This window comes from Chinchilla lanigera, unplaced genomic scaffold (genome assembly GCF_000276665.1).
Source record: "Chinchilla lanigera isolate Chin_1 unplaced genomic scaffold, ChiLan1.0 scaffold00052, whole genome shotgun sequence".
In the NCBI taxonomy this organism is placed as follows: domain Eukaryota; kingdom Metazoa; phylum Chordata; class Mammalia; order Rodentia; family Chinchillidae; genus Chinchilla; species Chinchilla lanigera.
The window spans coordinates 4,773,019-4,795,447 of NW_004955453.1; the positions used below are offsets into that span (position 1 = coordinate 4,773,019).

General features: G+C 44.1%; 2 protein-coding genes across 17 annotated transcripts in view; one reads left to right on the forward strand and one right to left on the reverse strand.

Moving 5' to 3' along the window:
- Positions 1–22,429, forward strand: part of LOC102027482 (nuclear body protein SP140-like protein) — a 143,168-nt gene that overhangs the window by 37,685 nt on the left and 83,054 nt on the right. For 5 of the 9 annotated variants that reach the window (XR_001236171.1, XR_001236163.1, XR_001236159.1 and 2 more), the window contains one exon: positions 8,393–8,549. The gene's annotated coding sequence lies outside the window, so the exon portion shown is untranslated. Of the gene's footprint in view, positions 1–8,392; positions 8,550–11,787; positions 12,018–13,500; positions 13,934–14,800; positions 15,384–22,429 lie in introns of those variants that run through there. The other 4 variants (XR_001236169.1, XR_001236168.1, XR_001236170.1 and 1 more) reach the window with 3 other exon arrangements.
- The window catches only part of Sp100 (SP100 nuclear antigen), an 81,500-nt gene continuing 60,791 nt past the window's right edge, over positions 1,721–22,429 (reverse strand). For 4 of the 8 annotated variants that reach the window (XM_013519805.1, XM_013519802.1, XM_013519807.1 and 1 more), the window contains 12 exons: positions 20,126–20,230; positions 18,565–18,639; positions 17,858–17,905; positions 16,543–16,647; positions 14,662–14,804; positions 13,386–13,424; positions 10,491–10,535; positions 6,036–6,151; positions 4,462–4,582; positions 4,112–4,183; positions 3,451–3,594; positions 1,721–2,009 (listed from right to left, as the gene is read on the reverse strand). In XM_013519805.1, coding sequence (XP_013375259.1) covers positions 1,908–2,009; positions 3,451–3,594; positions 4,112–4,183; positions 4,462–4,582; positions 6,036–6,151; positions 10,491–10,535; positions 13,386–13,424; positions 14,662–14,804; positions 16,543–16,647; positions 17,858–17,905; positions 18,565–18,639; positions 20,126–20,230 — 1,115 coding nt within the window. In that variant the 3' untranslated portion in view covers positions 1,721–1,907. The remainder of the gene's footprint in view (positions 2,010–3,450; positions 3,595–4,111; positions 4,184–4,461; positions 4,583–6,035; positions 6,152–10,490; positions 10,536–13,385; positions 13,425–14,661; positions 14,805–16,542; positions 16,648–17,857; positions 17,906–18,564; positions 18,640–20,125; positions 20,231–22,429) is intronic. The other 4 variants (XM_013519809.1, XM_013519808.1, XM_013519803.1 and 1 more) reach the window with 3 other exon arrangements.

The window sequence follows — 22,429 nt, forward strand, 5'->3', positions numbered from 1 at the left end:
CGACCTTGCGCTTGCCAGGCAGGCGCTTTGCCGCTGAGCTAAATCCCCAGCCCCCCTTGTATATTATCTTTAAGTTGTTACTTAGTACAAGATATAGGCATTTACTTGTCCAAACAATATTAGCACAAACTTTTTTTTTAATGAACTAGGAGAAATTAGTAGTAATTGTGCTATCTTACTGTGCTATGTCAGCTATCTTTATATATATATTTGCTTTACCCTTCCTTCTTTATTTTTTATAATAGGCAATAAATAGTAACAAAAAATAACGGGAAAGAGATCATATTATGAGTGAGCTATGCCAGTAACATAGACCAGACACATTTGTGTTTTTCTACCCAGAATTTATTGAATAACAATAAATTCATGAACTACATCAACTTTGCCAGCCTTGTCTGGTGGAGTACTCAAGGGTCACTAGGTAACCAAGGAGCTGGACAATCACAGGTTCTTTTATTTCAGTCTTCACTACTGACGTCTACAATGCTCAAATCACTCATCACCTTTCCTACACTAATTCATAAGTCACAGAAAGGCTAGAAAGGGTTAACAGCGGCTGTAGGATTCAAAGAGGAAGAACCACGAGCAGAGGCTGAGAGTGCACAGATTATAGACCCCAGGAGGCGCAGAGCTTGTGAGGAGCGGAGCGCTGGCTCAAAGGCCACGGTGCAGGCAGTTCAGGTGGAACATGGTGCAAGCAGACTGAGCTGACGCAGAGAACCAAAGTTGCGGGCCTGTCCACCGAGATGACGGTCAGCGTGGCACTGCTTACCCAGTGTTGGGTGTCCTTCCCTATATAGGATCCAGATAACGGGGTTGTCTTATTTGTTGGTCTGGAGTGTCTGATAGGGGCCTGATTTTCTCTGCTGTAACTTAGATGTTTCCTGTGCCCGTGTGTCCCTGATTTAATGTGATCATTCTACAGATGGTCATTTTATTATTATCAAGCTTAATTTATTCATTAGTTTATGCCTTATGATTGTACTGTGCGGCTGGGTGCTTTTTTGTTGTGTGTGTGTATGTGTGTGTGTGTCCAACCTCTGGTAGGTCTCTATTTGTACTAACAAGTGACCAAGTCATTCTGCCTCATTCTTTGCACTCAAAATGGAGCAAACTGCTCTGTATACAATGGAGCCGCTCCAGGCGAAGCTGAGCCTGCAGGTTGCCATTCTACACAATGAGGAGTCTCTCACCACAGGGCACAGACTACACAGTACAGGTGACTCTCAGAGCACATGGAAATGTTAAAGTAGGGGCTGGGGATTTAGCTCAGCGGCAAAAGCGCCTGCCTGGCAAGTGCAAGGTCGTGAGTTCGGTTCCTGGTACTGGAGAAAAACCAAAAAAAAAAAAAAAAAAAAAAGAAATGTTAAAGTACTTGTGGGTGAGAAAAAAATAAAAGAAATATAGTCCCATGTAGGGGGAAGAGAAAACATTCCTGAGGAACCTAATGCAGGATTGTTTTTATTTTAAAGAGAAAAAAATAAAAATAACTATGCAGTAGAGTTTGAAAACAGGTTAGTAGGAGAGTTACAATAATTAATACATTGCATATTGTTGTCTTTGTAGTAGTTATTCAGAGTACAAGGTTTAGGCATGATATCTGCTTCAAACAATATTAGCACAAACCTTTCTTTTCGATGAGCTAAGAGCAACTAGCTGTATAACCATCTTAACTGTCTTGCCTAATACAGGATTTGCGTCAGTGAAAGAACACACAATATGATCTTTTCTGGAAATATTTTATAGTTTCAGTTGCAACTTTCACTCCAAATTAATATGAGAAGTTGATAAGACAATTTTAAGCATTATTTAAAAAAAATAAATGAACAGGACGGACCATAAAAACATGTGAAAAAGAAGTGCAACGTGATCTTGTCTGACCAGGAACAGGCAGGGGTATTGGTGGATCATCGATTGTTTGGTGTTGTTTCCTGGACTCCAAAAATGTTTTTGAAATTCTTCTCAAATCTTGCTTTTACATTAAGTCCCTGCCTGCTGAAATTTGTGTCCTGAAAGACAAATGCAAAAGCAAAACTAATTACAGACATTATTCAATAAGCCTAGACTACCAACGTGTCAGGTAATCTCGAGTCTCATTGGAACTATTCCAGACATTAAGTGAGAGTTATTCCAGTTCAGAGGAGTTTATGCTCCCCAATAGTTCATTTCTCTTTATGGGGAAGACAGAGAAACTAGTTGTCATGGTTGATACACTGTGTCAACTGGAGAATTGAGAAATTTAGAAGCTTAACTAAGTGACTCAGCCCGGGGCCAGAGTCCTTGTTTTGTAAACATCCGGAGTTTGTGGAAGAGGAGGGCACGGAGATGGTGTGGGCAGGCAGCCTGCATACAATATAAGGGAGGAAAAGAGGCTTGCTTGTCCTCTTTTTGCTTCTGTTGCTTTTGCTGTGTTCTGCCGCCTTGAACTGTTGCTCCTGTGCCATGTGCCACCCTGCTTTGGAGCCAGCTGATGATGGCCTGAAACCTCCACAAACTGTGAGCTAAATAAACCCTTCCTTCCTTAATTTTTGGTGTCAGGTATTTTGTCTCAGCAATGAGAGAAAAGTAACCGAGACAATCATACTACAGGTTGAATATCCTCTACTCAAAATGGTTGGCATTAGAAGTGTTTTGAATTTCAGAATTTTTTAGATTTTGGAATATTTGCATATGTATAATGAGATTATCTTAGGCGCAGGACCCAAGTTTAAACACAAAATTCACTTATGTTTCATATAAACCTTATGCCGATATCCTGAAGGTAATATTATACAATATAATCAGTAATTTCATTTAAAGTCTTATGGTATGGAATTTCCTACTTAGTAGTCTGGTTGGTGCTCAGAAAGTTTCAAATTTTGGAGTATTTTGGGTTTTAGATTTTCAGATTAGGGATGTTTGACCTGCATGTTGCAGTCTAATTCCTAATCAGAATGATACCAATGTAATTTTCAAGAAGTTCTCTTTAATTGATTTTTAAACACAGCGTGGATGATTTGCAGCCATGTGACAGTACAGATTCACCCTCTGAGAAGTCCTGTTAGCTTTTTGATAGATCAGTAGGAAATTAGCATGGGAAGAATTCTAAGATTTTGAAATTTGAGAAGCTGGATTTGGTATCTCCCCTTAGAGAAGAGAAACACTAGTTCCCTTTAAAATGCACTTCCATTTCCAGTGGCAGGGAGCAGATTGACAGTGTGCTGCTCTTCAGGAGTGCGGATGGATGGTCCAGAAGTGAGTAAAAAGAGAGGTCCTAGGCTCACCTTTCCGACGATACCTTCCGGGTGTTGTTACTTTCCCTCCCTGCCCCACAGGGCTTTTAAGATACTTTTGTGAAGTTTCGCTTGACCAGCTTTGCCACAGGATGACGGCAGCTGAAACATTTCGTGGTGGAAGAAGGTGCGGGGTAAAGTGACTGAAAGGAAGGGGGAGGCGGGGAGAACCACTTACTCTGTAATGTGCCGTGTGGTTCTCAAAGATGAGATGCATGTCCTGCACAAACTCCCTCACTCGGAGGTACTTCTTCTCACTCAGCTTGGTCTTGATTTCGTTTAAATGCATGTGCTCCTGTTGGCCTACAGTTGCCCCATTGGTCTGTTGAGGAGAACAGCAAGGGGGGGGGTGGCTGTCGGCATGTTTCCCAGTCTGCTGTCCCCAAACTCCCACTGTTGTGGTCTGAATCTTTGTACCCTCACTCCTTCCAACTCCTATGCTGAAATCTGCACCCCAAGATGACAGCGTTAGGAGGTGGACTGTTGGGAGGTCATTAGGCATGAAGATGGACCCCTCCTGAGTTGGATTAGTGCCCTTTTTGAGACTCTGGGGATCTCCCTCCACCTCCCCTAAGTGGAAACAGAGGAGGCAGCCAGTCTGCACTGAAAGAATGTCTTTATTACAATCCCATCATGCTGCCACCCTGGCCTTGCACTTCCAGTCTCCAGAACTGTGAGAAATACATTTCTGTTGTACACAGTCAGTCTATGGTAATTTGTTACAGCAGCCAGAACAAATACAGCCATCAACAAAACAAAACTTAGGGCAACTTGTGCCCTTGGGATTTAGATTACGATTTTGACAAATGCAAATTCCAAGGTTTGTTGCTGTTACTTACATAATCCTGTGTTGCAAAAGAGAAGGCACTTTCTGCATAGTGGTAGACTTTCAAGAGGAGTAGCTCACATTTCTGCAAAAGAAGGAGGAGATTTTAAGTGCAAAGCAGCTTAAAGAGAAAAAGTCAGTGCCGAGTCCAGATAGAACACGTGACTCCTGGAGCTGTGGACTCCTTGAGCGTGGGAATTTCCCTGGATTGGAGACTCTGGAATACAGATTTTGGTGCTAGGTCATGTGATGGAAGCACAGCAGGAGAAAGGATTTGTCTTTGGGCATCATTCCTCTAGCTCTGCAAGTCTGTGCTCCTCCTTGTGAACAATAAGAGGGAGCTTCAGGCTCGCACCAACTCACCAGCTGTTCCTCATCATCCATCTTCTTCATCAGAACCTCAGATTCCTGATGACACGGTTGGACTTCTCGGCACCTTTTCCGAATTGCTTTTGTCTTGCAGAAGATGCAACTCCATGGGTCTCTGAGAGGTTAGGCATATGGTCAGCAAGGGCAGGGGCTGTGAATCAGCCATGATTCCTACAGTTGCTAGGGCCCTCTGCTCAAGAATGATGTGGTTACCATCTTACATCCAATTTTTCTCTTGTAGACCCGAGCACTGAAACTCCATTTAGGCTCCATAGCCAAAGATATCGCTTCCATCATAGTGGTGATGGGGTGGTAATCTGCCGAGTGAGATGTCCCAGCAGTGGGTGGACTCTCATTACCCTTAAAACTTAGGGTTCCCAGCTGACTCGCTTTGAGCTTGAGTGTGAATCCTGTTGGTCCCAGTTAGGTATTGGAATTTAATACCTTCGGAATGGGAGTGTTGGAGCTATAGGAATCAGGATCCATAGTAAAATCAGGAAACCAACCCTCATTTCTCAACTTTACTGAATAAGCATGGAGCATGAGCCATAGCCATTCTCCCCTCTGCCACTGCCAGCTCTGTATCTAGAATCTAGGATGCAGAAACTTCTTCGGAAGGGAATCTACAGACAGGGTGTCAGATCTCACAGCTCAAGATTTAGTCTCCTCTGCCAGCTTCTCTGTGCCGGGATACTTTCAGCAATCAGGGGGACACAATGAGCTGTTCCTGCCTTGTCAGCCTCCCTTTGGCCACCCAGCACTTGCTCAAGGGCCCATCGAAAAATACCATTACACAGAGATAGGAGCTACACATGAGGGAGAAAGAGGTGATCTGTTTTCTGCCTCTGCAGATTGCCCAACTGGTCAAAAGCAGAGATTTCCATTGCTCCTCTGAGCTAGTGCCCTGGGAACAGGTGGATCCTGTTAGACTCTTCCCATCATGGAAGGGCAATGCTCTGTCCTCACAGGACACTTTCCTGGTAGGTCACTCTCCTGGCTACAGTAATTCTATCTACAACACCACTCAGACCTTTTATCAATATCAGTGGCATCATACACCCCATCACCTCTGTCCAAAGACACATTTACAGCCCAAAAAAGTGCATCAGAAGGGTCCCAGCCCCAGAATTCAACAGTCTTATCACATACCCTGTCACCCAAAGTCAATCGACTTGACAGACAGTGAGATGGACCTCTGAAGGCTCATTGTCATGCTGGCTTTATCAACACTGTGATGTTCTCACAGCAAGTGGTATATGCAAAACTCAGCCACCGGTGTCTGACATTATCACTCCATCGGAGTACACAGGTTTGGGAACTAAGATGGGGAGATGGGACAGCACCCCTCACTATTACACCTAAGAACTGCTTGGAGAATCTTTGCTTCCTGATAACCTGCTACTATCAGTACCATTAGATTGCTCTGGATGATACTTTTGGAGCTTGATGTTAAGGGTTCTGCTTCATCTGCATCAAGACCCAACTAGAGGCGGAAACTCTGCAGGATATGTATGGATGGCAGGAGGGAGAAGTAAGTGGGGAGGTGGGGAAGGGAGTGTCTCACTAACCTGTCGGTTTCCACAGGTGGGACGTGGCAGTTCTCATGGTAGGATCTTGGACAAGTGTCACAGCAGTATATCTGTCCACCTTGGCTACACACTTCACATTCGTTTGAGTTTTCTGGCTGGAAGGGAAGATGATGTAGATATCATTTGGATCGCTGAGAATTTAAAAGGTTACCGTGCTGGAATTCTAGAATATTTGGCCTTGCATGTTCCAAGATGACACTTGTTAATTTCTGTCTTCAATATATTAAGGAGCAGTGTGAGTGGAGATTTATTTTAGAAGAAGGCATCTGGACCACAACAAAGTTCAGGGGACAGTTGCTATGTGTCTCCTGTACAGAAAAAAAATAGTTTGAAAACAATGATTCTGACACAGAATAGGTAGCAGCAGCAACAAACCAAAGGATGAGTTGAAGACAATCTAATGAATTATTTGGTTTGGAAAACCTGGGCCACGAATTCTGTGTCTTTCCTACTTGTCCATATTTACAGTTATTCCTCAAGGGGCAATCTACTGAGAATTTGATAGGATGGAACAACTTGAGATATCACTGTATCCTGCAGTCTTCGTCATAAATTCCCCACGATTTGAAGAAAGGATCTGGGGAGCACTTCTTGGGCCTGGGCTTCTGTTCCCCTGACAGTGCCTCTGGGATGGAAAGACCGATGTACAGATGGCCAGGAGAGTGTCAGGGAGGACACAGCTCTTTGGGCCTGGGAGTCTAAGGGAAGGTCTTCCATGACTGATCCAATCTGGCACGTAGGTATGGAGGTGCCATCTCTAAACTCAAAGGACTATCATCATGGCAACTACTCAGTTAATTGCCTTTATCTTCATTTTCTGGGCCCATGAAAGAGCTGGAGTCTTCCTATAAAAGGAAAATGGAGGGTCCCGGAAAACTGACCAGTACTAACCAATCTCAGTATAAATATGAACTTTAGCCAGATTTCATTGTATTTAGTGAAGTGAAATGCTTGACAATGTTTGCATGTGGGCATGGTAGAGTGAGTCACATACGTCACACACAGCAGAACTGTATACGCAACAATGAGAATCTGAGGAAGAAGCTCACTGGTGGGCAAGGGAAATTACACCCTCCTCCCTTTCTGAGAACACGCGATGTAGCAATAACGGTGGACTGTTGCACACTGCAGCACCTGTGTGTGAGGCTTGTGTGCTGGATGAACATCTGGAAGGATGGGCTTCTCACTGTTCTCCTGGCACCATAGGTGCAGAAGGAGAGCAGCTTGAGGGGCACTGTGTGGTGCGGAGATATTTCCTCCACTGGCAGGGCGTCCGTGCCAATGAAATATCCACCTGCTCCTCGGCCTGTGAGGGGGCTCTCGCTTCCGTGGGTGACAATCTAAGGACCGTGAACAGGCCCACCCGTGCTGGGGGTGGGGGCTCTGGTGGGTGGGGAGGAGACACGGAGCACTGCCCCACCTCCTCCTCCTACAGACACTGCATGCTTCTTTCCTTGACCCTCCATTCTCTTAACACTTTCCTTGCAGGTTTTGCAGTTGGAATGGGGGGCTTCCTCAGGGCTCGCCTCTACATCCTTTGTTCATTTCACTTTTCTCAGTGAACGGCTTTTCCCATGAACACATTTAGCACTCGTATCCTCAGACCTTTTGATCCTCCCCCTGGCCCCATCTTGAGCCCAGACATGTGCAAAACCTGTTTTTTATCCTCTCTAGTGGGAACTGTCCCATTCCAGGCACAATTCCCAGCCTGCATCTTCCTATCTGGAATCTCCTTTTATGTTCCTCATCTCCACAACCACCCACTGTCCATCCACAAGCCTGCAGGGGAACCCCAATGGCTCCCCATCCCCATCTTAGATATCCCACCCTACACCACCCCTGCTGCTCCTAATTTTTAAGTACCTCACCTCTCTCAGAGCTTCTGTAAGGTAAGGGTGCAGAGATCCCATTTATAACATTGTTAGCCAAAGCACAATGTCCTGCTATTTAGGTTAAAAATCATAACAGGAATATCATTTCTGGACCCAATGAGATGAGGTAAATTTAATTATAATTAGAAATTTCTCTCTTCATTTATAAATTCAGTACAAAAAAGACACAAAAGTCATACCTGTGAACAAATTCTAGGCTGCCAGATGAATTGGGCCCAGAGGCTCTCTTGCAGTGGGAAAACTAGAGTGGCCTGTTAGGGACATTCTTAGGCGCTTATCCTCTCAGGCTTCCCCAGGTTGCCTGAGCACGGGGTCTTTTTTTTTTTTTGGTACCAGGAATTGAACTCAGGACATTGCATGTGCCAAGCAGGTGCTTGTACCGCTGAGCTACATCCCCGGCCCGAGCATGGGTCTTATAACCATCTTTCCTTTCTGTCACAACAGGGAGATGTAAAGACGCTGAAAAGTACTGGTAAGCTGAGTCAAGATTTCTGGGTCGTCATCCTGTTGGATACACTGTGAGTCAGCTCCAAGAAAGAAAGAACGATACAGCAAGTCCTGTACATGGCGTCCCATCGTCTAAGAAGACTGCAAACTTGAGGTATATCGCTTTATTATTATCATTATTACTATTATCATTATTATTACTGTTATTATTATTATTATTAAATTTGAAGTGCTGGGGATTGAACCCAGGGCCTAGCACATGCCAGGCAAATGCTTTACCACCCAGCTATTTCCCCAAGCCCCTTCTTCAATCATGGTAGCAAGAAATTTGTTCTTTTGGCTAGCAGTGGTTCTCAACCTGTTATACAGACTTTTAGAATTACCTGAGGAGGTTTTTAAAAAGCTAGGGGTACAGCTCAGTGGTAGAGGACATGCCTAGCATGCATTAGGCTCTCGGTTCAATCCTCAGCACTGCAAAACAAAACAAAACAACAAAAAAATCCAGGGCCCTATCGCCAGATATTTCAATTCTGTCTGGGTTGGGTCTGGGACGCTGGAGTGTTTCACACGACCCCAGATTGTTCTAATGCACAGCATAACCTGCATTTACTAGAAATGCACATTTTAGGCTCCACCCCTCACAGGATGAGTGAGGGCCACAGGGTGGGGCTCGGCCAGCATGGATTGGATGGGCACCAGAAGGAGCAGCATCAGTCCGCAGCCACTCACAACTGCGGGTGGGTTGAAAAGCCACTGAGGGAGGCTGGGAAAATTGTGCTTCTCAGGTGGCACTGAGACCGGCAAGTTGGCGTGTCCCAGTGCCTGCAGCGCAGTGCACAGCTGGGTAGAGAGCCCAAGTTCTCCTGAGCAAGCGCAGGGGAGTCCTAAGGAAGTCATCATCGGCCCACGAGTTTGGCAGTAGTGAGGTCATGGAAAGGAGAGCGGACACCCAGTTTTGTTTTTTTTCTTGGTCTCCACGGAGGCCTTGGCTGTGAGCTTCAAGAAAAACTTCCATGTCTGCCTATCATCAAACAAGTATGCAGACACAGAGAAGAAAGCGTTGGTGTTCTACCCAGAGATGAAAGCGTTGGTGTGTTACCATTGGTCTCTGCTCTCGCAGGGGAATGAGAGCAGTGTGGAGTTCTCTAGATCTTGCAAGGGCAGTGGGTTTGCTAGGAAGCCAGAGGGCATGGCGGCCCCCTTCCTACCCCATCTGTGCGGGTGTCCTGTGTCCGGCTGCACGGTGCTCTATAGTGAGAGATGCCCCCTACAGTTGTGCAGATGGTGGACCCTGACTAAAATGTCCACCCAACTGCCATAAGGGGAATCGAGGTATGATCTAGCAGCTGACGGGTGGGGTCATCCGTGATTTTGGAAGACCCCAAAGTGGGCGGCCATACTGTAAGCAGAGACGGCACAGGGCCTGTGGGATCAGAACGGGAGGTACATGATCCAGCCCCAGCCACGCAGGTCAAGGAAAAGTGTCCTGTGGCTTGCTGAGTGGTGATGGTCTGGCTCACTTCCTACTGGCCACAGGGGTGTCACGAAGGCTCCACTGCTCTGTGCATTTCTCTGCAGGGTTAAGGACAGGGCGCCCACCTTGAACTTGCCAGCAGGGCCTGACTTGTTCTTTCTGGCTGATGCTTAAGACCACCTTGAGCTCTACCGCCATATCCAGGGACAGACGTTGGGGGCTTTTCCTTTCCATCCCCTCTGCCTTCTTTAAAGGGCTGTTTTCCTCTCAAATTTGCTGGTGCCCATCATCTGCAGGCCAGTGCTAGCTCTGCCTGCTTCAAGCTGTCTCTAGAGACCCCAGAGGCGTAGAGCTCTGCCGCCCACACTTGCTTGTGAGAGGAAATGAGAACAGCAATGTTTCCACTGAAGCAGACGGAAAGGGTGTTGTCAGTGGAGATGCCCAACCCCGGACCCAGGCACTGGCTCGGGGCACAGCTGGAGTTCCCTGCTCGTTACACACAGCACCATGCTCCACCCGAGAGTGAGACTGCCCCAGCGAAGAGCAGTGGGAGCTCAGGTGATGTGCTCAGGGAAAGACCTGGGCTGTTGCTGTGGGTTATAGCTGGGGGTCAGTACTTACATAAGGGTCCACTGGGCTATCCATGTGAGAGGCTGGTGTTTTCTGCTGAAAGAGACAAAGACTGAGTGACAATATTGAATGTGATAGTTCATCAGTCACACATTTAGTGATTTTTTCAGGGATTTATGTCATAGCCTTCTCTTTGTTTTGTTTTATATCTGCTTTTATGAGCCCTTATACTTAATTTGAGAATAAAAACTATTAAGCTATGTGCCGATCAGTTTGGCCCAATGCAAGTTCCAATCCCTGGCCCTCAGGTGCAAGGTGAATCTTTGCGAGCCCTTCCAGGGAATCTGGCCCTCCTTTCCAGGCTGAGCTGGAGAAGCTCCAATGATTCAACTACTTGGAGGGGCCCCCAGGCAATTTTCTTTAAATTAGGAAGTGTCATCCACTGGGAGGAACAACAGTGGGAATCAGGCTGAGGACTCATCCTCCAAGGCTCCAAGTGGCCACAAGGCCCAGCCTTGCAAGGGAGAAGATCGCCCTGCTTACGAACATACTCCTCAAGATAAAGGTGTCTAAGGTCCCAGGCTATCTTCTTCCTGTAAGCACCTTCCCACGTTGTACTGAATTCCGGGAGCTTGCCCCACCCACTCTATTAGTTATCCTCCCAGGAAAGACAGGGAGGATATGATCCTGGGGTCTGTCATGTTGACCTCTGTGGCACAGCGTTGCCACGCCCATAGCCAGGCACTGAGTAGTTGCTTTGCAGTTCTTTGTTAAATGGATACACAAATGCACGACAAAGGAGCACAGCTGTCACTCAGGAAAAGACTCCTTAGCACCCATAAGTGACCATGGACTTTTATATCTTACTATTTATTCTAGACCACCTTAGCTACCACCAGCAGGTTTAACGGGAAATCTATGAGCAGGAGATCTGCCAACAGTAGAACCTGCCACATGGTACAGAGCGACCCAAGCACCAGAGGCCAAGGGGCTGGGGAACGAGGTGGTCCCACCTGTAGAGCTCTGATCCCACAGGGACAGAGGGAGGGGGCTTGGGTGAAAGGATGAGAGACGGCTGACTCAGTTGATTATCCAGACTGAGTCACCGTGCCTCTCGGGAGCTGGCTGGACATGTTCGGTCTTAATGAAGGCATCAAACAATGTCTCTGCAGAAAACCCAGTGGACTTGGAACTCAGTCATTGAATCTCTAGTCATAAAGCCAATGGGGCAGGCAGCCCCACAATCTAACTCTGTGAAGACTGCCCTTGTGATGTGATAGAGGTACCAAAGGTCACCTCTGTCAAGGATTTTGGAAATGGCAGTTCTTATATCTCTCTCCTTTAACAGGTTCTGTCTTATATTCAGCCTTAGAGAGGCCATGGAAAACAGCAAATTCTCACTAACTTCTCTGGAATCCACATAGCATGGCCATCACTGGTCCATAACCTCTACTTTACTTCCACATAAGGAGAAATCAGCATCAGGGGTGGAAGTCAAGTCTGCACAGCCCATCTGGTGGGGCCAAAGGCTCTGTCCATGAAGGAAAGATTTTCCATGTCAGCAGCTATATTTGTCAGGTTTGTGCAACTATAACAAAATAACAGAGCATGGGTGACTATAGAAAAGAGGTTCATTGAGCTGACAGTTCTGGAGGCTAAAGGACCCTTTCTGATGCTGGTCTTCTCCCTTGCAAAGTCCTAAGGTGACACATGGGAAGAGAGACAGAGATGATAGATAGACAGACAGAGAGGGCACACATGAGTGCGTATCCTTTGGTCTGTCACTCTTATAAGAGAGAATCTTTTATATCTATGTCTTATATTCTTATATATATATTTTTTGGTACCAGGAATCAAACTCAGGATCTTGTGCTTGCCAGGCAGCACTTGTGCCTCTGAACTATATCCCCAGCCCTATGTCTTATATTCTGAGGAACCACTTTTAAGATATTACTGTATTAACTACCCGTATTCTCTTATCTTGCTATGAAATTTGGTTGTATTTTCACATAAAATTGAAAAATAAATTTATCATAATTTAAAAGAAAAAGCCACTAATATCCAGTCAAGATGTCCTAGTTCTAATCACCCCTCACAGGCCCCACCTATTAACACTATAGTTGCACTGATTTTTCCATCCTCTTGACACCCTCACAATAGGGATGAAATTTCAACATCTGAAGCTTTGTGGATACATTCAAACCCATCAGAGATGGTCTCTGCCTTATGGGGTTCTTCTGCCTGCAATCACTATTATCTCAGGTGTGACTCAAGGAAAAAATTTTCCTTGATCAGCTCTGTGTGTGTGTGTGTGTGTGTATGTGTGTGTGTGTGTGTGTGTGTGTGTGTGTGTGTGTGTTTAGTGCAGGAAAGATAGAAAGGAAAGGAAAAAATTCTGCTTTTTGTTATTTGCTTTCCTGGGAGATGTACATTCCAAGGAGAATTTTACATTAGGTTATCTGGAGTGCCCATAGGCTGTTTCTAGGAACACCTGTGCTCTGTTGTTACTTTATTAAAGATAGAACCAAGATAAAAACAAGGAAACACAATCAGGGTTTAAACTGAGGTTGCAAAATGGGTGTCATTAAGTGTATTGTTTTGTATATTTCAAAACTGTGCTTGTCTTCCCAGTTTCAGCCCCACCTTTTATATTTAATGGTAAGAGAGCATGGCGTTTGGGTCTTTTACTATCAAGCATACAAGGCCAGCTCTATCTTATGATCTATTTTTAAGGCTTCTTCTCACCTCTACCACACATGTTTTCATGCTGGAAGAAGTCTTGGCCTCTTACGCTGTGTTATGTTTGAAAGCAGCAACTATAACAGCACCATATTATAAAATCAAATTTTTTTCAGGAATGGTCAATTTAAACACTATATGGCTACAGAGCAGGAGAATCAGCAAGGTGATGGATGAGACTCTGGCAAAAGGTCATGGGATAATTACCTTTGGTTTTTTGCTTGGGGGTTCTGGTAGGGCTCCCTTCTGAAAGAGAGAAGAGACTGGTGATAATGGTGGGTCTTTTTGTTTGGTGAGCCTGGTATTTCTGGTTGTTTTCCAGGTATTTCAGCCTGGGTTTCTCACTGTGAACTCGGAGTCACGGTGTCCTCATGAAGGTTATTTTCCATGCTTCGCAGTGATTTGTGGGAGCATTTAGGCTCTTGTGGCCTTGGGACCGCCACAAACAGCTCAGCAGATGAAAGGAGTCTTATTGCCACCTTTTGACACATTGAGGAGCAGCTTTCCATGTCACCCTTTCTCTGTACGTGGAATGTCCTGTTCTAAATTTTGCCTCATTGGAGCTGTTCTCCAGTAAGACCCAGCTCAGGGCAAACTGCTCTGTGAAGCTGTCCTCACCCTCTAAGCTGGAAGTGACCTTCCCATCCTGGAGCTCCTACACCTCTTCCTACAGAAGTGATGCACTGCAGTCTGCGTGTGAATGTGCAGCCTTATCCTGGCCAGGGACCACAGGCTTTCCTCTCTCATGGCCTTAGGTGAGGCTTGGGAAATGTTTCTGCATTGTTAGAGTGATCTAAGGGTGACAGAAAGAGCCTTGCACCTGCCACAAAGACCTGTCCCTGATTTTCCCATATCAGGAGTTGATAAGAGGAGAAAAGGTGTTAATTTAAAATGCAATTTATTACTCTTTTCCCAGAGAAAATTTGAGGGATCTGAAGATGTAGATGAGTGTAGAGCACTTGTCTAGCATATGTGAGACCCTGGGTTCTATCCCTAGCAACATAAAAATATTAAAAAAAAACTGTTAAAAAGTGAAATTGACATAGCTTAACAAAATAAATATTGTTGAATTGCCTGCACCCCAGGGACTACTTATGTTGATGTGTTATTTTCTGCTATTTGTTTGTATGGTGCTACTTTTAACATTGGCTCACAGAATTTAAGGAATCCCCTTAAATATAAGTTACTCCCATGTCACCAGATTTGGCAGTTAAATAGTGGCAGAGTCAAGGCCACAATTTTCTGCCCTGTCTTCGAAAGAATAAGAATTAATTGACTTAGGAGGCTGAGCTGTAATATAAACCAGCCGAGGTGACGCCTTGGTCTGTTAGTAATAACATCTGCGTTTGGTCTGAGCAAAGGGAATCATGAGTTTTCTGGACATAGAAATTCTGCTAAAGGTTGATGTTGGTGAATCAGAATAGCAAAACCCTTGTTTGAAGCCACTTGACTTCTCTCTTTCAGCAAGAAGTCCCTCTGATACCTGTATCAGTTCTCTCAGAGTCCATCCATGGCAGCGCACACTTAGTTTCCAGTTCTTAGATGGTGCATAGTTTCCTTCAACTTCAAACTCCCTGGGGGTGAACCACCTTCCATCCTCACCCCGTATGCTCTTCTTCCAGACTCCTGTAAGACCAAGACAAGCTGAGGCCCTGTCTGGGAAAACTCCTCCTCTTGGCATCCTGTCCCCTGTCTCCAGGCTCACTGGACTGAGATCCTTCTCAAGAGAGCGTGTGCTTCCTCTCAGACATCAGGGTCTGCACACCCAGTCTGAAAAGCAAGGAGAGAAGGGATTCCTCTGCCTTATGTGTGTATTTCTTTGAATGCAATCAGGAGAGGAATTACCACTGACACTGCCTTTTAAAAGTATTTCACTGTATTAGAAAGAGACAAAATGAATGACCCTAAATAATGAGCTGAATTCTTCCTCCTCTATTCTCTGTGCCCGGGATGCAGCCCACATGAGTGTGAGAGAGGCAGACGAGGACAAATATCCCTGTCCTCCCTCTGCGAGGCTCTTGTGAATCCTGCTTGCCACGTGAAAGCTGTCATGACTGCCACATCTGCTTTGTCTTATATGACATGGTTCCCCCAGCTAAAGACAATCAATTATTTCTCATATTTTGGGCTGATGATAATTTGATGTCACCAGTCATTATGGAAGTGTTAATTAACTAGAGGGAAAAGTTAATCACTTGCTGCAAATGACTGTGACCCTGTGTGCTATGTTTTGGATACATTTCCAGTGTGTCGCTCTCCCAAGGGTTTGTGGGTTGAAGCTTGGTCCCCAATGTAGTGATGTGACGGATAGTAGTACTTTAAGAGGGGAGTCTACTGGGAGATCCTGAGGTCCTTGAGGTCACTGCCCTTGGGAAGGATTAAGGTAGTCCTCACAGCCTCCCAGTCATTCGCTGGCTTCCTGTCTCGTGGTATTATGTCTTCCTTCTATACATGGCTCCTGCCTTGATGCCATTTGCCATTAGAATCTCACCAAAGGCCAAACACACAAGGATCTGCAGCATTCAGGCTCCAAAACTGTGAGGTAAACAAACCTCTTTTGAAGTATCCTGCCTTCGGTGTTTTATTATAGTAAGGAAAAATGGACAGATACATTGTTGGTGTAACTGAAACTTGAATGCAGCTCCTCTTTTTCCTAATTCTAAATCTGGTCTCTTCCCACTCATCTTAAGGCTGAATGGGTGTTGTACGGAGGGGGCTGGTCAAGCTTGATGATGAATATTTTCAGACATGTCTATTTCCCACCCAGGTATTGAAGTGCCTACCCTTGTATTGGGTGATAGACAGGCATCTTGTGGGCAGGGATATGGATTTGGGGAGCAGTTCCACTGTTCCCAGAACAGATGGCAATAGCTCACTGTACCTGAACTGTTTGTGTCAGCAATGTGGTTTCTGCAGAACCCCTGCTTTCCTCCTGGGTGCCTGGAATTCTGGTGTGTGCTGGGTACAGGCGCCTATCAAACTAACCTCTGACCAAACCCTGGACTCCTGTGCTCAGGCCAGCTTCCCTGGTGGAAAACATTTCACATGTGCTGTCCCATTCAGTTGCTAGGAATTTAAGGGCACTCTGCGTGACTCCCATGTGACTCCCGTGTGACAGCACTCTTGGTTTCCTCTGGACTTTGCCCGTGTTTCTTTTCCCTTTGCTGACTTTGCTCCACATTCTTTCACTTTAATAAAGCCTGGGGTGCTATGACCATACCTTGAGTCCCAGAAATCCTCCCTGTTAGTCATCCAGCCCAGAGCTGGGTGCAACGACCCCCAACACCAGTGTCTACTGCCTCAGCAGTACTCTATTCACAGGAGTACTTCACTGCTGAAAGGCACGGAGGACTGTGAAACTCACCTTGCTTAAACACCTCCTTAATCAGAGTCCCCCTGGCATTACCACAGGTCACGAGAAGTTCAGGAACATGAAAATTCACATGTGCTTCTCTGGGAATTCTAGGACCTGCAAGGAAGTGTTTTGAGCTGCTTTTTTTTTTTTTTTTTTTTTTTTTTTATTCCATCTTCCTCTAAAACTGCCCAACTTTGCCCCTCTTTTGTAATCTCAAAATGTATTGGATTTTCTCCAATTAGTTACATTTCAAAGTCTTTCTTTAGTGGCAGATGAGATGCCCATAGGCAATGTCATCCTCCACCTCATGCCCGCCTCCAGCACAAAGCCTTGTGGGAAAAATCTGAGCTCCCAACTTGTTGGCTCAACTACCTACCGCACAGTGACTTTCTCCTTATGTTTTGAAGGGACAGTTCTGGTCATATTATGGCTTTGAAGTTAGGTAGATGGAGAAAATGACTTTTGAATTTTAGTCAAGTCTCCACATTTTAGGCATCAACTCAGGAAGCAGAGCAGGATGGCAGTGGGCATCTAACCAGGTTGTCTGTCTTTTCCTTTAGTCTCTGCTTTGCTTTATTTCTTCACCTGAGCTTTCTCAGTGGCTCAGGGCAATGGCTCCAGTAGAGACCAAATTTCTCAGGGAGCCCTGCATACCACATGAGGGGCACTGGGGATTTGATTCCACTGAGGCCTGTACTGAAGGTCTTAAAGTGAACTTGCACAGTAGCAGCTGCTGCTCCTGTTCTTCCAGCCAAGGTTAGAGGATCCATCAACACATCAAGCATGGGCTTCTTTCTCAGGTGAGGAGACTGGGCCTTCCACAGTCTTTTCAGAGTTGCTTCAGATATGCACAGACCATCAGCTCTTGTGTGGCCCTACGAGAATGCTTCATCTAATTCACCCACCACCTTCTCCTCCATCTCTACAGATGAAGAAATTGAGTCAAAAAAGGCAAATTCCAGCCAAAGTTAATGGCTAAAGGAGTTGTAACAATTAGAACATAGGTCTTACATTGCCACCAAGGGTTCATTTCTATGCAGTCTGTGACCTTCTACATGGGCAAGATAAGGGTCTGCTAACTATCAGAATGGTGAAGATTGGTGCAGGCAAGGTGCCCTGGGGGGGGGGGGTCTCCCAGATTGACTAGTCAATGGAATAGAAGGTATTGCCAGTCTGTCATGTCAAAATTGATCAATGTTTGTGAAGAGTCTACTATTTGCTTTTGGTTCCATAAGCTAATTGAGAAAACTGACTTACCACACAGAGCATGGGATAAGAATTCAGATGTTTAATTATTAAAAGTTTGTTAATCACTTCTTTTTACCTCTTTTTCTGCCTCTTCTCAAAGGCATACTGTTGATTCTTTTTCTCTCTGAAAAAATTGAAAAATAGTCTTATTAATATCTCCTGTATAACAGTGCATTGCAAAAGTAGTGCTTAAGAAAACACTATTTGGAGGTAACTTGTTAAGAGCCCATCTAATATTTAAAAAAATATCAAATGCCTAAAAGTCAGGAATTTTTTTTGAAAAAAGGCCAGATAGTAAATGTTCAAGGCTTTGTGTTACATGTTCTCTGGCATGCCTCCTCAGCTCCACAATTATATCTTGAAAACATCCATAGATGATACGCAAATGTGTTCCAATAAAGCTTTATTTATACACAGTTGGAAGGTAGGTTACCCATCGGGCCACAGTTTGCTGACCTCTGGTCTGGACTTACCCAAATCCACACAATAACCACAGAGTGGTGGGCAAGAGAAGGGATGGCTATTTCACTCGTGAGCTACAGTTAGGGTGCCCCCTTCCACTTTTCCAGAGTTAGAAGTTATCAGTTGAGCAGAGGCAGCAATACAGGATCCTGGCCCTGTGGTCAGGTCACAGCTTCATCACTAAGTTGCTGTTGTGTTATTTTGTTTCTTCCCCTGAAATATTTTGGAAATTCCTTAAATCTGATGTATTTTTCCATGGTTGTTCCTAACAGTTAAAATAAAGCATGAAAATAAAGATGTTTATCAAAAACTTTTTTTAACCTTTTGGCCAGCCTCTTTTCCTTGGGGTTCCAGTTCTCAGAGTTGAGAGACTTCTACTCCTGCCTCTCTTCCTCCCTAAGACAATAGAAAATATAAAAACAGATGCTGCTAAAAAGTCACAGTGTATACAATAGTGCTTTAAACATTTTAATGCACCGTAACCTTTCAAGAGCCCAATATGTAAGGGAAGTATGAAGCCTGTAGCCTTGCAAGCAAACAGAAATAATCAAAAGCAATGGAAACAAACAAAAGAACAAACAAACAAATCCCCAAATGCTTTAACTCTAGAAGAAAAAGCCCTGCCATCTCTACAGTGCCACATAAACATTCTAGAGGTATTTCATCTGATGTGAAAAAAATAAACAAAAGAAATAAAGTGTCTAAGAGAAACAGAAGCAGAACAGGAGAGAGAAGAAAAAAAGAGAGACAAAGAGGAAGAAAAGGCAGAATGCAAGAGAAATGGAGAGCTGCAGAAGCTGACACAGAGATTGGACGCTGTATCGCGCACCTTCCTCCTCCTGCGCACAAACTCTGTGTGGTGTGCGCTCTGGTTGAGTTTGTTTAAATAGCTGCGTGCTTCCCATCCTCAGATGGGATGCGGGAGCAGGACTCCACTTCTGTGGAGGACCACCTGGATGACTCTCCTTGAAAGAAGAGCAATTATCTACATTTTGGCTAAACTGGGCCCTATTTGCAATACTGATGTGTACAGAGCTGGCTAGGACTTTTCCTTATCCCTTCAATTGGCTTTCAGCAGTGCAAGTTGGTCCAGCTGAGGTGCTAAGGTGTAGTCTTTGAAACAAGGCGACCGGGCCGTGTTTCCCTGCCTCTGTAGCTCCAAAAAAAGCATGTGTGAGCCAGATGCGATGGAGAGCCATGCTCCGTGGTGTTGGCTGGGATCGAGCCTTGAGGTAAGAGGATATGGCAATAAAAGATTACCAGGCAAAAAAAGATTACACATCATTATCCCAGGCAATAAAAGATTACACATCAGCACTGAAGCACTGACCCCAAAACATTAGATACTACCTCAATTGTGTTATGCAGATTACCTTTTCTGCGTATCCTTCTGTCTGCATATATTGCAGGGGTGATTTCAGGCCTCCTACCTAGGCCAATTCATGGCACTCACCTATTTCCCACCGTTCTCACAGTCACTTATCCTCAAGCCACTCCCTTCTTCACAAATTAATAAATCTGAGTTTGGCCAGAAATAGTATTTCTTAGTCTCTGGCCATGTGACTAAGTGTGACCACTGGAATGGCAGCAGAATATTTCTGCTGAAGATACGAATGGCTGATTCTTCTGTTCATTTCTCCCACTCCCACTGGTTGGGAGACCATGACAAGCAGATCAGCATTATTGGACCCAGAAATGGCAACCACATGTCAGGGAAGCCAGAGTCTTCCTATTACATCTGCACTATTATGTGAAAGAGATGAAAATTGTTTGGTTTAAGCCTGCGTTTTTGGATCTCCTTGTTACATGATGCACAACATAATCCATTAGTTTGGAAGTTTCATGGCCCATAGGAGATGTTGGAGCTGTGGCATTGTGGTACCTGGCAGAAGATCAGGACTACGGGAAGCTAAACAGAATAAATCTTCACCTTTCTTCTTACGTTTTTGGAGAGGCTCTATTTTACATGTATGTCTTTTCTTTTCCCCTTCAAACAGAAAAAGAAAATATTCCTATAAAATTATAAATTACAAGCTTTTGTATTTACAAGCTTTTATATTTTAATAGCCTTCTAGGATTTTATTTTTAAGTCTTCTAGTATTTTGTTAAGTTTTCATTCTACTTCACTTTCGTAGGCCTTCATCCCTAGCTGGAAACATCTTGTCTGGGTTATCATCACATGGAAAAATAACCACACAAACCCCACATTCACACAATGCCAATTATTTACGTGCTACCTTTACGTATTTGCATGAGATTTTCCCACTCACAAGTGAGGAAATTGAAAAAGCACTGAAATCAGGCAGAAGCTGACAGCAGAAGAAAGGAGCTTAAGCAATGGTAGATCCCAGTACTCCGTAGTGTGCTTTTTGGAATTCAGAGGCCTGTCTTGGAAAGCTAAAGCTATGGTCTCTGTTTCTAACGACAAGAAATTAAGAAGTAAATAGAAGAAAAATAAACCTGTTGGAAGAATGAAGCCAAATTTAGGAGGAGAATGTTTTCATTTGATAATCTAGAAATGGTACAACAACAGCAGCAGCAGCAGCAGCAGCAGCAGCAGCAGCAGCAGCAGCAGCAACGTGTAGGAAAGGAAGAATTATAGGTGGGACAGCTAATTCTTTATGCATTTTAGAGCTTGGAGTCACAGGGTATTATTTTGACCAATCCAAGAGTAACTGTGAAGCATTTTCAATAACTGAAAAATGTTAATATAATGGTTTAAAATTGGATAGGATAGGGGATAAAAACAGTGAACACACAGTGATTTTATAAATCTGGGTGGGAAACTAACTGCTGGTATCTCAAAGATAGTATAATTTCTACCTTTACTTTTAGAGGAATTCTAAGAAAGCTAATTCTAAGAGTAATGACTAGAACAGAAACACACACTTCCTTAGATAATGGCCGCATAGGCTCCTGCCATCGCAAATGTAGGAATGGGAAGGGCTTGGCCCTTTATGCCTTTCAAACAGTGGCTCAGGGTGGGGGTGGGGCTGGAGCGGGGGTGGAGGTGCAGGGAGCACTCCCCCACCTTGGGCAGCACATATTTTAGGTGCTGTTATTGGCCAAAAGGAAAATTATTGTAACAATTTACTCCACTTTAACAAGGCCAAGATTAGAGTACATTAAAATACGAATGTTTTCCTCTAGATGTCATTCTAATTTTGCATTTAAATAGGTTAACATATTTTGATATGGTGGAGGGCAGCAAATTGAAGGACCACCCCCTAGTGGCACAGACTCTAGCTACACCACTGCTTTCACAGGAAAGAGCCAGAGTGGCTCACATTTCTTCTGCTCATATACCACCAGCCAGAACTTTGTCACATGCCAGAGTTAGCCATAAAGAAAGTGGAAAAGGATAATTTCAGCTATGTAGCCCTTTGTCAGTATAAAACACTGGAACTAAAATGTAAACCTTTCTAAGTAGCAGTAGTTCTCACGTGCACACAAAAAATGCATAGAAGAGAGAATGTAGAGTGTTGGCATTTTAAAAACCCCAAATTCTAGAATACATAAAAGAAATCAATGTGACTAAAGCAAGATCAAACACCTTGGTCTTATCAATAAGGGTAAATGTGCTTAAATCATTCAAAAAGAAAATGTTGAGATTGGGTTCATACCAACTTTTCATTATAAACAGGTGACTCATTTAAAATATATTTTAAAAACACTCAAAGATATAGGCAAAAAATTATTCAGCATATCTCAATAAGAAACCAGTGGTCTTGACCTGAATACCAAAGAAAGTGTAATTCAGGCCAAAAAGTTTTAAGCAAGGGGAAATTATCAGAGACACTATATGAAGCAGAAACAGCTATTAGAAGAACTTTGTTTTTGTTTTCTTCAGCCCATGAGAGATCAGTGGAAAAAGCAGAGGAGGCACAAGAAGAGCCAAATAATATAGTTAACAAGGTTGATGTGAATTGTAATACAGGGCCCACAAACACACAGAAGAGCCTTAAATAATCAGTAAAAAGTAGTACCAACTGCATTAAATAAACATTTGCTCCAGAAAAGTTAAAAAAGTACAGTATGACAAATCAAATGACAGAAAGAAGAGAAAAGTAAATTCGGTCTTTGCACAATGGGTGAACTGTGGTAGATTCTAAATGGATCAAAGATTTTAATGTGAAATATGAAACATATAATATAGAAAAATGGAAAATTATCATATAATATAAAC